Source organism: Neurospora tetraspora (assembly GCF_033439725.1).
Source record: "Neurospora tetraspora strain CBS 560.94 chromosome Unknown B0H65scaffold_6, whole genome shotgun sequence".
Lineage (NCBI taxonomy): Eukaryota > Fungi > Ascomycota > Sordariomycetes > Sordariales > Sordariaceae > Neurospora > Neurospora tetraspora.
In genome coordinates, this window is record NW_026944388.1 from 1,744,289 (window position 1) to 1,759,700 (window position 15,412).

The 15,412-nt window shown below is 51.6% G+C and overlaps 5 protein-coding genes across 5 annotated transcripts; 3 read left to right on the forward strand and 2 right to left on the reverse strand.

The window, feature by feature from the left end:
• Positions 1-339: 339 nt before the first annotated feature.
• Positions 340-1,367, forward strand: B0H65DRAFT_528960 (uncharacterized protein; the record flags this gene model as incomplete). The annotated part of the gene is made up of 2 exons (XM_062828907.1): positions 340-834; positions 901-1,367. Exons 1-2 carry the CDS (start codon positions 483-485, stop codon positions 1,365-1,367), a joined length of 819 nt encoding a protein of 272 aa, XP_062679398.1. The 5' UTR covers positions 340-482.
• A 920-nt stretch (positions 1,368-2,287) lies between these two features.
• Positions 2,288-2,818, forward strand: B0H65DRAFT_430991 (uncharacterized protein; the record flags this gene model as incomplete). The annotated part of the gene is made up of 1 exon (XM_062824919.1): positions 2,288-2,818. A coding segment is annotated over one exon (531 nt), but the record flags the coding sequence as incomplete, so codon positions are not given.
• Positions 2,819-7,336: 4,518 nt separating this feature from the next.
• On the reverse strand, positions 7,337-7,650 carry B0H65DRAFT_578089 (uncharacterized protein; the record flags this gene model as incomplete). Its single annotated transcript, XM_062830719.1, has 1 exon — positions 7,337-7,650. The coding sequence occupies exon 1, from the start codon at positions 7,637-7,639 to the stop codon at positions 7,337-7,339; it is 303 nt and encodes a 100-aa protein (XP_062679400.1). The 5' UTR covers positions 7,640-7,650.
• A 1,778-nt stretch (positions 7,651-9,428) lies between these two features.
• B0H65DRAFT_444464 (uncharacterized protein) lies at positions 9,429-9,913 on the reverse strand (the record flags this gene model as incomplete). The annotated part of the gene is made up of 2 exons (XM_062825684.1): positions 9,429-9,604; positions 9,757-9,913. 2 exons carry the CDS (start codon positions 9,911-9,913, stop codon positions 9,429-9,431), a joined length of 333 nt encoding a protein of 110 aa, XP_062679401.1.
• Positions 9,914-13,138: 3,225 nt separating this feature from the next.
• Positions 13,139-13,501, forward strand: B0H65DRAFT_550915 (uncharacterized protein; the record flags this gene model as incomplete). Its single annotated transcript, XM_062829770.1, has 2 exons — positions 13,139-13,367; positions 13,425-13,501. The coding sequence occupies 2 exons, from the start codon at positions 13,139-13,141 to the stop codon at positions 13,499-13,501; spliced, it is 306 nt and encodes a 101-aa protein (XP_062679402.1).
• Between the last annotated feature and the right edge of the window lie 1,911 nt (positions 13,502-15,412).

Here is a 15,412-nt window from a genome sequence, read left to right on the forward strand (position 1 = left end):
TCATGAATCCAAAGAGATAAAGATATAAACCATGGTCACCATGCTCATGGCATTTTTATGAGAGTAAAGATAACGATCAAACAACCGTCTTGACTACAGCTTCATTTTCTGGTTGTTGAAGGTGGACTTGGGAAGGGAGACTTTGATTGGAGTTAGTTAGTTCACCAGAGTTGACGATGGATGCTGCTGTGGCCCTACTCGAGTCTAACCCTAACCCGGAAGCCTTCGACTTGTCATTGCAGTGAGCCAGCGCCCCCTGCAGGCCGATTGCAGGGGTTCAGTCAGCTCTTTGCTCCATTCTTTCAGCGAGTCTCCATTTATTTTTTTCGAATTGGAGAAACAAGACGAACCATCGCGACAACGACCCAAGCACCTGAATTCGTATTGCCCGTATCATATCGCACCCACCGCCAACACGATCGCCCAAGAAGTCATTTTACTTTCCGAAATCTCACAGTTTTCTCTTTCAGCGCACCGCGACAATGGGCAAGCGATCGTTCGAAGAGGCCGAGGGGTCGAACGCCAATGGCGAGGGGCAGAACCAGAACCAGAACCAGCAAAGAAGCAGAAACCCACACAACAGATTCAACCCCAAGAACATTGCGAAGCGCCAGAAGACCACCCAGAAGATCAACGACGGCAACCTTAGTCAGATCAAGAAGCGTGTCAGAGCGATTGAGCGCCTTCTCGAACACAAGAACGAAAAGCTGCCTGCCAATGTCAGGAACGACCTCGGGCGCGAACTGAAAGCCCACAAGCAGAGGATTGCCGACGAGAGCGACAAGAGGCTGAGGAGCAAGATGATTAGCAAGTATCATATGGTCAGGTTCTTTGGTATGTTACCCCTGCTCCTCACACAGGGAGGCCTATCGCATTTCTAACCCAAATGTTCACGAACAGAGCGCAAGAAGGCTATGCGCCTCGCAAAGCAGCTGAAGAAGCAACTTGACGAAACCAAAGACGAAGCCGAGATCGCCAGGCTAAAAGCCGACCTCCACATTGCCGAGGTCGACCTCGATTATGCCCTCTACCACCCTCACATGGAGACCTACATCAGCTTATACCCCAAGTCCAAGGACGAAGCGACAGAGAAGGACGAGAAGAGGTCAGCCGCACACCACCTTCACTCATCAAGACCACCAATGTGGACTACCATCGAAAAGGCCCGCGAGGAGGGTAAGAGTGCTCTGGAGAAGATTCGCGACAGACGACCGGAACGCGACTCTTCGAAACCCACTTTCAAGAAGACAGCCAAGAAGTCCTCGTCACAGAATGAGGAGCGCCCAGCCAAGGGCAAATACGGCAAGACGGAGGAAAAGGAGGAGGAGAGCGAAAGCGACGATGGAGGCTTCTTCGAAGAGGACTAGAATATTTGCCATATTGTTATTGCTTATGGACCCGTTCAAGACGATTCGATACCTGGCCCGCAAAGGCTGGTCTAAATTATGATACCCATTTACGAATACCACAAACATGCATTCAGCTCGTCACGCCCCTGCATGAGTTTGTTCCGATCAGTTACACAATCCAGGATTGGCCTAAAGTGGCTGCCAATCCTTGCAACTCGGAACTTCAGCACCATATTGACTCTTGTCGTCACCGAGAAACTCGCCGACAAAAACTCCGACAGCTCGCCGCGCTACTGTTGTGTTCTGCAGAGGGTATACACTAGTGTTTGATGTAAACAACTCTCGAGGCTGCCGAGTCTTTCCCCTTTTTCGTTCCCTATAAGACTGGTTCCACCCGTGTGCTCTACAATGTTGTTTGTGGAAGAGTTGCCTAAGCCAGCCTTGCCGTCTACGTCCGTTATCAGACATCATAAAGCAAGTCCTGGCCATGCTTTTGGCCCTCGCGGCTATATCTCTTGCTGAACATGCCACCACATCCTCGACTACCAAACACGTACACAGTCATCCAAACTGCACATCGACAGTCTTCACTACCATTACTCCAAAGCCAAGGCAATTAACCCCTTCCTGGTGCCCCTTTTCTTATGGCCTTCTTCTAGTTGACATGGCTAACTTGTCCCACCGTATTCAGTACTCAAACAGCCTACACCACGTCCACAATAACTATCACTATTACGAGCGCGTTGCCCGTCACTGTCGAGTCAACAACAACCGACTCGTCTACCGAAAATCAACTTCGACGGGCACATAACCACTCGGATCTCCCAAGCCATCCATCCACATCAACCAGAATCCCATACCCAACCACCAACAGCACCATCTCAACATCCCACAACACAACCTATCCCCATCCCACCTCCTTCCCCTGCCACACCACAACCATCAAAACCACTCTCCCCCCCTCCACAATAACAACCACCTCAACCCTCACAGCCACCACGACCTCCATCACCACACCAACCCCCACCGACTCCTGCACCCCCGGCGTCTGCGGCACCTACACCTTCCACCCCTGCCCCTCCACCCCCCTGGGGGCTTGCCTCTGCGGCCTCGACCCGGACGGCCAGGCCTTTTGCTCGCTGGACGACTGGTGCCAGAACGAGATCGGCTGCGACACCAACGCCGAGTGTCTGACGCCAGAATCAGGGCAGACCGGGGAAGGGTTCAGGTGTCTTGTGGGCAGTTGTTGTGTTTATGAGGTGGTGGATGATGGACAGGGAGAGGGGAGTGTGGTGAAGAAGAAGGGGAAGTGTGTTAAAGAATGGGGGGCTGTTTGTTTGAATGAGGGTACTGCGGAGGGGGTGCTGAAGTTGAGGGGGGGTTCTGGTGTGTCTAGGGTGGGGAGGATGGGGAGGATGGCGGCTGGAGGTGGAGGAGGGAGAGGGGTGAGTAATGGTGGTAGATGGTGAGGAGTTCTTGTGGTTATGGGAGGTGTGGGAGGCTAAGTGGCTTCTCATGAGGCCAAAGCCACGATTTTTGGGTACATATCACCAGGGTAAGATTTTGGGACAAGTGGAAGTAATAAAGGGGGTGGCCAAAACCCCCAAGGCATTCATCCCCCAAAACATTCATTCACAACTAAGCCCAGAATACAGACTGCGTACGGTACCAGGTGCCTGCCATATCAGGGGTTTTGGTTTTTTTCTTTTCAATTTTGGGGGCGGAAAACGGGTTTGTTTTGCGCAAACGCTGTGGGAGATGAATCCAAAGAAGGGGTTATCATAGGCCTTCTTTGCTATATGAATTTCCCATCTACCCGTTCGTCTATATCACTGATTCTCTTCCAGCTCCATATATCTCATCCGTATGGTATCTATCCCTTCTCCCTACTTTTCTTACTCCCAATACCCATCATACACACACCATCATTCCCACTCCCACTCCCACCATCCCATCCCGCACCTCCCAGAAAAAACCGCTCTCCTCCAACGCAGCTTCGCCTCTCTTCACCACTACCCTACCTACGAATCCGACTTCCGATGCCAGGGACGCCAGCTCAAAGAACACCACAGCCACCGCCGTCACAATGGGAGCAGAGCGTGGAGCCATCTTCGACAGTGTTCGAGCAGAAGCACGACTTGTTGGCGTGAGCGCACGGCTTCATCTTGGTGGTTTTGGGAGAGGGGTTTGTTTATGTGTTGTTTTGTTCTTAGGAGGAAGGCAGTGGCAGATTGCTTTTCGCTTTGTGTTTGATGGTTGTGTGTGTGTGTGTGTCTGTTTTTGGAGATGTAGTTGATGGACGCTGGACTGGACTGGAAGCTGATGGGAGATGTTGGGGGTAGTCCTTGCCTTTATATCCCTCTTCCAGTCCCCCGGGGAAGAAGTGTCGGGCATTGTTCTTTCCAAGCAGCCTTCATGTTCTTTCAGTGTCTTTTTTTAGTTTGTTTGTTACCTCACTCGTTGGGGGACGGGCGAAGCGCCGAAGGATGAGTTGGTTGGTTGGTTAGTCGTTTGGTATGTGTTGATGAGCGTGTATCATTGTTGTTGATTCTCTGTTGCCAACATCGTCAGTCTCATGTGTGTCGAAACGCGATTCTCTCTTTCGGTACCGAACTGCGGTTTGGCAATGTTTGTCCTCTTCTCATCTCTTATTGTTCATGGGGGTTAACATTCACATTTGCACCAAGGGTTTGGAATACTTGCCCGGTTGAGAGAGCGGTAGGGACGAGGCAAGTTTGTAGGAGTCTATCAAACGAACGACGATGGAATTCTCTTCGGCCACCTGCGCCAATGTCTCTTCCTCTGGTCCAAGTCTACCAAGTCGTCGTTGACAACTTGAACTCGACAATGCTAATTCAACGAAAATCCCAGGATCCAGAGTCACTCAATCCCACTATATCCTTATACTCTAAGAAATCCTCCAACAAATCATCCCACACCAGATAGAAACCACAACTATCCCCGGCTGGGTGTCCAGCGCCTAAATCCCATCCTAAACCGTAGTCCCCCTCCCCCAATCCAGCACAGCCCCCCAGTTCCATCCCTGACACCACAACAGAGCCTCGCTAACCCCGAGTTCCGAGTTCCCAGTTAGACCTGCTCCGAGGAACGGTTGGAGCACAAGGTCGAAGGCCATCTAAATGAAGGCCTAGCTCAGGACCTTGACTTCCCAACACACTTTTCGCGGCAGTAGGCCAGGCACAATACTTGGTATCCAGCGGGACCTGTTCCTTGCAATAGCAATTAGAGCAGGCGCATGTATAATCCGCAGGATTGTTGCCGAGGGACGCGCCCTTGTTGTTGTTGTTGCTGCTGCTGCTGCTGCTACTGCTGCTACTGCTGGTGGTGGACGGCATTTTTCCAGTGTTTTTAGGCGTGTTGAAAGGGTTGGGGTGTGCTTTTCTTTGGGCTGAAGCGCCTGTGGTTATGTGTATTGTTCTGGCGATGGTGTGTGGTTTTGTCTGCTACGAATCTGTGTCTTCGTGTGTCTTGGTGGAGGTTAATGTGGTTGGTGCGAGGCTGGAGCTAGAAGTACTGAAGAATGACGAGCCTTGAGACCATCTTTACACCCTTTTGGTTCGTCTTTTGAAAGAGGTAGATTCAAAGTCTACCGGTCTTGATCTTCTTCACTGTTGGCGAGTTTGTTGGGAGTTGGTGAATGTAAATAGAAACAGAGGAGAGCGCTTCTTGGACTGCTGTAGTATGATTGTATAGAGTTGGTCATTTTGATGCTAAAGATATGATGTCCTGATGACAGTAATTCCTGATGGTCTCTCATAGTTGGCTGTTTTTGTCTTGGAATTTTGTTGGTTTACTTTCCTACCTATGTTATTCAGTCAACAATTCGGGGAGCGCCTGAAATACTTTGTCATGTGGCAACCATCGTCTGTGTTTAAGGATCGCCTTTGACAGTTCACGACCAACATACCCTTATTTGTGACCGGTCTTGGAATTCAACCGGCGTGTGCCAAGTTTACCATCACGTTAAGCTCGCCGGTTTATAAGTGTAAAAACGAAACAAAGGTTAGTTACCCTTTCTTGCGTGAAAGAGCCATGATCAATGGCAGCAAATCCTATCCTTTGCAGGCCGATAAGCGACCTGATTCTTCTGCCAGGCACGAGAATATTACCGCTGACAAAAACATTTGGGTGTTGTATCACGGGATAATGGGAATCATCCTCACTCGTTGGAGAAATACAATGGAGTCCTGGTGTCATTGTTTGTGCGCCACCTCAATCTCGATATGCTTTCTGAATAAGTTATGAAGCAATGGCAGTTGATGGGAGTCAACGGAAGCTGGTGTGAAGCATTGGAAGCAAGTAGTTACGAGCCCAGCTCCCAAGAAATAACTCTACTCGTTGATATCAACATCGGCGGTGGCAGCTTCGTCTCCCAACAGGTGACCATTATCGACAGCCTCAGAATCAGCAAGCTGCTAGTCGTTGGAGGAAGTCTTATTCTTCTTAACTCTCTTCGTAGGGCGCTTTGCGGCAGGGCTCCTTGGCAAAGATGCCCTTTTCTTGGTCGACTTCTTGGGCATGGAAGCGGGAGATTTTTGAGATAGGGATGGGGTGTTGGGGGCATGAGGAGAGCCATGATGTTGGACGGACTGGACATCCGCTACGTTGGGGAAGGCTTGGTGTTCGTGGGGCTTTTCGAGGATCAATAGGTAAATCACAAAAGCGTATTCGTTCGTATAGGCGAATTCGGGCAAGGACTTTAGTGTGTCCAATGTTGGGGGATGTGGCGCTTCTAAGATGGTTTGAAGGCTGGGGGTGAAATGTAATTCTAGTTCGAATATTGTTTCCTATAGCGATTGGATTGATGGGAGTTGTTGCTTGATTTGGAGTTGGCGTTTACCGGCCCATGTAGGAAGCAAGTAGTTACCGGAGGTAAGAAGAAAACCTAGGGGCGGACAGAAAGAGAGGAGAAAAAAAGAGAAACCCTAGACGCACCACCCCTTTTCCTACACGCACCCAACATTCTCATGACACTTGGCCATAACTTCCCACAATCTGCAGATATCTTCTTCCAACTTATGTAGTAGAATTGCTTCTTCCCTGTAGACTTCCCCACTGGCGTTACTTCATGATACAAAATTGATTGCTACACATTTCCAAGGCCGGGAGCGACCGTCATGGGAAAGGCTGTTACTTTGGACCAACGGTCCTCTGTTGCAAGGTGCACCTTGTAAATTGGTTCTATCGCCGTTTGCGGGGCGTCGATTTCAACGGCGGCTAATGTGAGGGAGTTCAATACCTCTTCGTCGGTTTGGATGTCAAAGTCCTTCCACTTGGGCACCCCCGATGAACTCTGGTAGGGGTGGAAAGGAATGGGTAGAAGAAAGACGTACCTCGGACACTTTCACTTTCTGGTACCACTTCATGGTATCTTGTTTGGCGAGGAGGGTGAGGGGACAGTCCCACCCGTTAAGGTCCTTGAGTCCGGTCATACAGGGGCGTTCTCTTGAAACATCTGTTTGAGTTTCTGGAACCATGGAACCTCGTCCCAGGAGATAGCCTCTTTCTGTGAGTGGGCGTAACCCTAGTTGAGCCTCAACACCATCTTCTCTAGGCGTGGTAGACGCTGAATTCAAAGTTGTGCCGACTTGAGGCCCGGATCATGCTCTCTCCAGGTACTAACCCTTATCAAGAGGGGGCCATCCAAAGTACCTATCCACTCGATGCACTTCTTCCATTTTCTGCTCTTCGAACACAAATTTAGGGTTTCTCAAAAAATGAGAAATGAAAAGATTCGGAGAGGAGAGACATATGAAGCTGCGCTTCGTCAAATTTGTAGCCCTACGCGTGGCCGGGGAGACCACTCGTAGTATGCTACTCGGTAATAGTAAACGCATTCTACCAATAAGAACACGCATCATATCTCTCTTTTCATCCTGTCTCAGTCGTCCACAAGAAGTTTCTGGTAGGTTCAACTCCTATATCGGATCGACAAAACGTCCCAAATCTTCTATGCATTCATCCATCTAGAGAACTGACTTGTTTTGCATGGCATCCCAGAAGTTGCCGGTGGTGGTTACTTGGCCATTGTCGCCGAAGAGACGCTTCTTGTGGTGGATGCCCAAAGCAACCTTTTCAAGGTCCGCGAGGAGGCCGATTTGGTCGAAGAGGCGTACTTTTTGGGGCCAGGTGAAGAGAAGTTGGCCTGAGATGTTCAGGACGGTATCTTGTTGTTCTAATATCACGTAGTCGATGTTGGCTCGCTCAAAGGCGTAGGCCATATAGAGCCCAACGGGGCCGCCACCCACGATGATGACTTTGAAGGTCATGGCGGATCAAAACGTGATAGGTGATGAATATGAATTGGAGATGGAGTATTACAATTACCACTGCGTCCCCTTCTCGAGTTCCCTCCCGCCTTTAGCTCTCCCTCTCGCCCCACCCCTTTCCATTTCCTCCCCATCCTTCCCTTCTTTCGCTCCTTCCTTGCTCCCGCTCCTTCCTGCCTCTCACCGCCCCTTCGCTCCTTCTCCCGCTTCCACCGCTAGCTTCACTCCTCCTCAGGCACCACTGGCAAGGAACCACGCGCGCTTGAATCTCTGCCTCGGACAGGCCTGGGCGGCTCCACCACAACCCTTTCCTCCTCCGCCACTTCACCAGCACGAACAGCAACACGAGGGCGACGGGGTCTGCAGCGAGGGACGTAGCCGGTTGCAGGCCGGCCAGACTCCTGCGTCGACGAGGGCGAGGGAGCAGCAGACGACGGGTTTTCGGGCGTGGGCGTATCGGCAGGGGCACCCGCCGCGGTGCCGGGGTGTTGGGCAGCGGGTGCCACGCTGCTTTCCGAGTCGCGAGAGCCGGAAGTCGGTTGGGACGAGGTCCCGGGAGAGCCGTAGCTAGGCAGACTACTGCCTACGGGACTGGGGGTTGTGGCCGAGGCCAGGCTTCCCACTGACACCGGGGTCAGGGCGACGGGGGTGTTGTTGGGGGCCGGGGGCGGAGGCGGAGGCAGGGGAAAGAAGAAGCTCCCGACGGAGACAGAGGACAAGGACCCGGAGAGAGTTGTTCCGGATACGCCACCGGAAGGCACAGGACTGCCGTCACCGGGAGCAGAAGGAGGGGAGCCAGGGCCGCCGCTGTTGCTGTTGCTGCTGCTACTGTCGCTTGCCGCTGTTGCCGTTGTTGCTGTTGTTGCCGTTGCTGCTGCTGGTGCTGCTGCTGCTCGGGGGCTGGCTTGGGCTGGAGCTTGGGCTGCGTTGGGAGTTGCTCCCTTCTTGAAGCTCGAGATCCTCGATCCTGTTCTCAAGCTCTTTCACCCGAATTTCGGCTCTAACCCAACAAATTATGGCGACCAGCACCAGGACAAAGAGAAGAACTCCGAAGAAAAGGATTAGCTTGATATTCAAGCTAATAGGGTCGTCGCGTTTGGCGATGCCAAAACCCGAGAGAGAGTCAAAGTTCGAGCAAGAGACTTCTCTTGCTGTGGTGGTATTGTCTTTGCCACACTCTTCCGATAAGAACTTCTTACTGAAGACTCCTGCCGCCGAAAAGTTAAAAGTAGCCCGCTTGGGCTGGCGAAAGAAAATGGGGGCCATATCGAAGAGTGTTTGTGCTTTGTGAATCTAGATAGGTAAACATATGTCAGCAAATGTCTACGTGGTTTCAACTGCTGTCAAATACTTCTGCAACGAGCAGGCTCTTTTCTCAGACGATGAAAGGATAAACGTTTCGCAAACGATGAAATGATAAACATTACAAAGGAAACAAGGAAGAATAGAGGTAAGAAATCATCTCGGGCTGCCATGAGGCGACCATCGGACTCAGCCAACGCCGTATATGTTGTTGTTAGCCAACCTGCAACTACCTCGACGCCCTCTGTGTCCGGTCAATGTTGCTTCGTGTTCTCCTTTTGTTCTTTTGTTTTTTGCCTGGCGCCCGCAAGCAACCACCGAGGGCCTCCCAGCTTCTACCGCCACCAGGAAGCTCACCAAATCCGCAGTCGTCGACAAAGAAGTCAAGCAGTTCTTGTCCAAACTTCGCCCAATCAATGACGGACTTTTGCCCGTTTTTCTCGAGGCCAATTGCGCGGATACCAAAATCCGTACTTTTACCTCCGCTTCAATCGACTTCGATACAATCCATCTCCGCTGTGGCAGAGAGATCACTATGGCCCGTTCCAGATATTTTCGGAGCCAGCGATGGCAGTGCTCCTTTCCGTCGCAACTCATACATGGGGATAGCGCTGTACCGTCTGCCACCACTTGCTTCCGTTCGTGTTGTGCCGACCTGAGGTGCTGTCCATATGTGTATGTATGTAGTCGACATCTGCTTGTCGCACACTTCGCAGTAATTCAGCGGCGGCGCGGGATCGGGTGCTGCTGACTCTCGCGATTGTGTCGGAGGAGGGTACCAAGTTTGTTGGCCTCGTCGGAGTCGAATCCGCTACCTTTGTACTTGGCTCGCATGTTGTCCATGATGCACTTGTTGGCTGGGCTGCGCTCCATACGAAGGACGGTTTGGAGGGCAGCTACGACGTATGCTCTCCGTCCAAGCGTCATGGGTACATAGTCCCCCATAGGGCATAGGACAGCGCGTTGGGCCATACCGTCCTCAAGCTTATAGGATGGCGGGCCTTGTTCGCCCCGAAGTTGGTGCCACAAACGCCGCAATGGTGCTCTCCGACAACTGCTGCTTGCTGCTCCTGCTGCAGCCGCTCCCGCTCCAACACGCAACTCGGAGGGAGCGGACAAGGAAAGTACGCGAGGAAATGAAAGCGGACCCGGAAAGACATGAACGGCAAAAGGCACGGAAAAAGGAACAGATGAGGAAAAGCCGCGCCAAAAAAAAGGCGGAGGCACTTCTGAGACCGTTGCTACCTCAACCCCAACGACAAGAAGAGTTCGATGAGCTACCAGAACGGGCACCGGAACCATTTCGGCCCATGGCACCTCCCATGGCACCTCCGCCCATCCTCATGCAGGGGAGTCGGCCGTTTGGATACGGGTGGGCTAGGTCTTACTGGCGGTCATCGCCTCCCTCTGCCTCGCCGTCTTCCTCGTCGCCCTTGACCAAACTTTCATCGCGCCACCGCCGAAGAATGGACCATCAAGCTCCATGCGATCCGCAGGACCGTCGGACTCGTCGTCAGAACTGGAAGACGATTCTGAGCGGTGAGAGCTGCTGGAGCGGGAGCGCTCTGAAGGCTCGGAGAAGTGGTCAGGCTCGTCATCCTCAGAGAAGGGATCGGCCGCCCCTTTGCCTCTTGCTTTGTCTCTCGTGGTCGCGTAAAGTCTTGGCGTTCTTGAGCGGAATATTACAAATCTTGCAACGGTATTCCGAATTTTTGTGCTTCTGCGTTTTGTAGTGGTCGTCCAAATCCCGTTGGTTCTTGCAGGGCGTGGCCGCTGGCGTGGGTCGCGCAACGCCCGCAGGCGCTCCAGAAGCCTCCAAGATCCCTCCGTAGGAGCCGAGATTCAAGTGGTGGTGGTGGTGGTGGTGGTGGTGATGGTGGTTTTGATGCCTCGTCGATCTTCACAAGTGTCCAGATAAAATGTAGAGGTACTCTCCACCTTTGGGAAGCTCCGTCACATTGTCGCAAACTGAGATGAAGCAGTATTCCAACACCAACACTACCACTAGTCTTGTGCTTCTGATGAGGAGATGAAAGATGGGTGAAAACATCAAACAAAAGAAACGTGACAGAGAAACGGAGCACGTGTATACATCAGGGATGAACCACAGAGTAAGAAGGAACCACAGAAAGAAAGTAAACGCATGAACATGAGTGAGAAAGACAGTAGAGAAAACAGAACAATATCCAAAACCAAAAAAAAGAGAACACATACCTGTACGCAGTATACGATGGTTACCAGAACAAGAAAAGATTTTGGGAGAAGAAGGAGGGAGCGCGATGAAATCTGTTATACGACGCGACGGAAAGATTTCGTCCGATGTTTATTGTTTTGATGGGCGACAATAGTCACAGTGACAATCAGAATAAGGAGTACTCACATGCTCATCAGTGTTTCAAAATCATCACCTTGAATAGAGAGTACAATAGCCCTCGACGATAACCTACAATATCTTGATATTTCCCTCCACAGCACCCAAGTTAGCGCTTTTCTGACCGGTTTCCGCTCCGCGCACTCGCGACTTTGGCCACTTGGGTAAAATCCGGAAACATCTACCCTCGATCCAGTCGCTATAGGAAACGTTATTCGACTTGGAATTACATTTCTGCACCGGCCTTTCAACTATCCTAAAAGCGCCGCATCCCCCGACCTTGGATATACTCAAGTCCTTACCGGAATTCTCATACACAGACGAACACGCTTTTTCGATCTACCTTCTGATCCTCCAAAAGCCTGAGCAAGTCGAAGGTGGAGACGAATAGAGGTATGAACCGCCCTTGATCTATGTCGGTAGCGGGATTAATAAGGATAAGGGTATACATAAGAGGTTCAGTGACTACGACAGAGACAAGAAGCTATTGAGCTTAACGACTATTGCCTACTAGAATGGCTACCGCATTTCGCACAAAAAAATCTTAGTCTCAACCCCATGTCCGTCAGAAACTTATTTGATCATGCCAGCTCGCGCTTTATTCCTTACACCTTATCCTCGAAACCGCCCTAACGTATGGGCTTTGCGCGTATGAAGACAGAGATACCGTCCTCGAGGGCTTGACAAATCACCAATGGGCTTCATCGATAAGGTACCTTATATGGGACTATGTTCCCATGTCGCTTGGTCGGAAAGTGTCCGTTCCCCCGCATGGTTCAGGGCGGGCTTGTCCGGACCCGACCTAGAATCAGTCAACGCCAAGCTCCGTCAGAAAAGGGCTGAAGAAGCCCTTTTCCTTTCCTTCTTCAAGGCCCTGTCCTCCGATTGCCCCAACGATGTATGGGGGGGTGTACCTCCTCGTTCTTAAGAAGAATGGGGAACGCCCGCGTCTTTACGTCGGCTCGGGGACCGCTACTACCAATCACGGCATAATTTCCCGCCTTCAATCCCATCTCTCCGGTAACCAAGGCGCGATGCCCAGCAAAGTCAAAGAGGCCAAAATGGAGGGATATCACCTAACCCATTACACGGTGATGCGGTGGATGGTCGACGCGCATCTTCACTAAAATGGCTTCATCAACTCCGAGTCCTACCGGTAATCTCTAGTACGTTACTTCACCACCTTACCTGTCCCACAATCCCTAGCCAATTACTAACACTCATCTCCGCAGCTCCTGTGTTGCCCACAACATGGCCATCATAGCACAATACTCAACTTCGGAAGTTCCTGAGCCCGAGGCAATCGCCTTGTCCGCCCTCCCGGGGATCGCCTACGTGTCCGATGAGCTCTTCAACGTCCCCGGCGAAGACTTTTACGTTATCCGCTTTCTATACGATCCGCTCCCACCCCACCCGCCAAGGCCATATAGTCAATGGCAGTTTCGACCTCCTTTCTGAGAAGAATGCCGTTACGCCGCGGGGGGGGGGGGGGGGAGGGGGGGACACCTCTGATCTGGCCTCCTCGCCGAAGGGTGTTGCCATGATGTCAACCCCAAGCCGATATGGCACTATATGTACCCATCGTGACACTTCCTCATATGTTTCTGCAAGTTGTCCAACCGATTGTACTCTTTTCCACACCCCGGAAATTGACATGGGTACATCGTCACATCTTCGGAATGTGTCTTCATGTGCCGGACCAGGTCACTTTTGTTGGTGAAAGCCCGTGTGCAGCCCGCAATCATTGCGTTGCTGCTGTTGCTGTTGCTGCCGATGTGGCCTTCGAGAGCCGGACTACAAGAGTCTTGCCCGAACTTTTGGCAGCCATGTCAGAGGGGACAGCACCGCCAGCACGCATAGCGGGCGCGGGGAGCGGAGGGAAGTTCGTGCCGCTCGGCGATGGTGGTGATGGTGGTGTTGAGGCTGGCGCCTCTTGGCTGTCCCTTGCGGGCATCGTCACTACGTTCGGCGATGGCGCCCTTGAAGTGTTCCGGTGGCTGGGTCGAAGAGTATATCGGCGATCTTCGGCTTCTTCGGCCGGCTTATACCCGCGTCGTACGCCTCAATCAGCGACTTTTGAAAGTTGCTCTGAGCCTGCTTAGTTCATTCAAGTCGTCAGGCTCGTCATCCTCTTGGGCGAGGTGTGCATTGCTCAAGTCATCATCCTCAGACTGATCACGAGAACGTGAGTTCTTCTTGCTCTTGCCCAGAGACTGCACCTGTAAAAAATTAATAATTGAAAGACACGATGTAACGGGGTTTATGACTTACTGTGTTCGTTTGTCGATACCCGCGGTACCTGTCTGGGTGCCCGGTTTACCCGTCTGAGACTGTCTACCAGGTTGGGTTAATAAGATCGCTTTCTAGGAAAGCTTTGGTGGCCATATCAACACCATGTTGGTACAGCCCAGTATAACTAGTTGTCCGTACCAAGGATCGGTGGTGATGGGCGTATGAGTATGTGGTATGGCGCTGGTGAAGAAATCGCCAATTCCATATCCTTTTGGGCAAGATCAAGAGCTGCAGAGCGTCCCAACTTTCCGTCAATCCGGAAACTCACACCGGCACTCATCATGAGCGGCTCTCTTCGTACACGCCCATGCGCACATAGAAGGAGCTGTAGCGGTTGTCTTCCTACTTCAGCGTCTTGTTAAACGGCGACAGCATGATTTTCCCATTGCTGCAAGCCATAGCTCGCGAAGTGTCCGGCATGAGCCATAATACGGTCAGCAAGTCAACTGCTATACGCCAGTGTTCGTTGCAAAAGCTGGTGAAAAAGGCCGTGCTAGCGAAATTACTCAACCGAATCTGAAGTATCTGACTAGTGGCGAGGACTTGAACCTGTCTGAGGAGGGGATTTTCAGAGAAGATGGTCATCGCCTCTGGTCTCTAGATTTTCACCCAAGCGCTAGCTTACAGTTCAATATCGAGAATCCCACATGATGCTCCGGTCAGCAGGAGTTCCCTTGAAACGCAACGTAGCTGGATCCTTTGTCACTGGCAGAGCCGATGGCAGAAACGAGGAAAGACGAACTCGAACTATTTGCGTCGCTGTCTGAGGTGCCTCGGACTGAAGGGAGCTCACTGAGCAAGTCACCTGTGAAAATTATTGATGTAAAGTTTGTGGTTCGGAAAGCACACGTAGCTGAAGTGTTGCCGAGTTCCGGGGCTGCAAGTTTCGTGTGCCTTTACGCCTGGTCTAATATTGGACAGGGTGCCACTTCGACATTTCTCATCAGAGACCCTATCAAAAAGACAGTTTTCCGTACACATAGCCGTGAGCGCCCTTGCCTTAAGCGTGATTGTAACGGGAGAGACATCGTCTGTTCGTGGTCATGATACAGAACCAGTAAAGACTTGATGGGCTAAGGAGGACAGCGTTTCTGATGATGGCCCTGCACTCGGTACCGGCAAGTATTAGCGGTCTCATTGGCGATTCCCGCTGATAATGGCGGAGACCACCCAGTTTAGTACTCGTGTCAGTACAGCACCCAGGCGGCGTGAAGATGGTGAGGTCGCAACCGTATGACGTTGGGTCGATCGGCGAAAGAAGCTGTTGACGATGGGCCGCCGATTTTTCCACCAAAGACATGAGGCCCTTCAGCGATTGAAACTCCTCATGATTCATGCCATCTGGGATTGTGTCCCCTGGCCTCAGAGGTGATCCTCTCATTGCATCCGGGTTGGGGCTAGGTAGCTGGGCCGTTCGCTGGGCCAGGGCTACAGTTATCCTTCATTGTTCTCCACTCATCATGTGTGGTCATCTCTTTCCAAGTGAGGATGCGTCTTTGATATGCCTTTTCGTAAGCAGGTTGTTTACATCCGCAAACAGATGAGGTTATTCAGACTCCGTTGTTAGCGAAGAGGTTTGTCTTGGCGGACGTTGTTTGGTTCTACTCTCGATCAGCCAATCAAGTCAGCGACCAGGGGCAGGAGTGGGTCGTACGGAACACTCACTTGTAGCCTTCAGCCTCATCGCGTATGTGACTGCGCGCCCATTCATCCAACCATTGAATCCTATCGGTGATAGATGACCAGCCTGTTGTGGTTTCCATTCAAAAGGTGTTAAGCAGACCGGTGCTCGCATCATCAATTGGTGA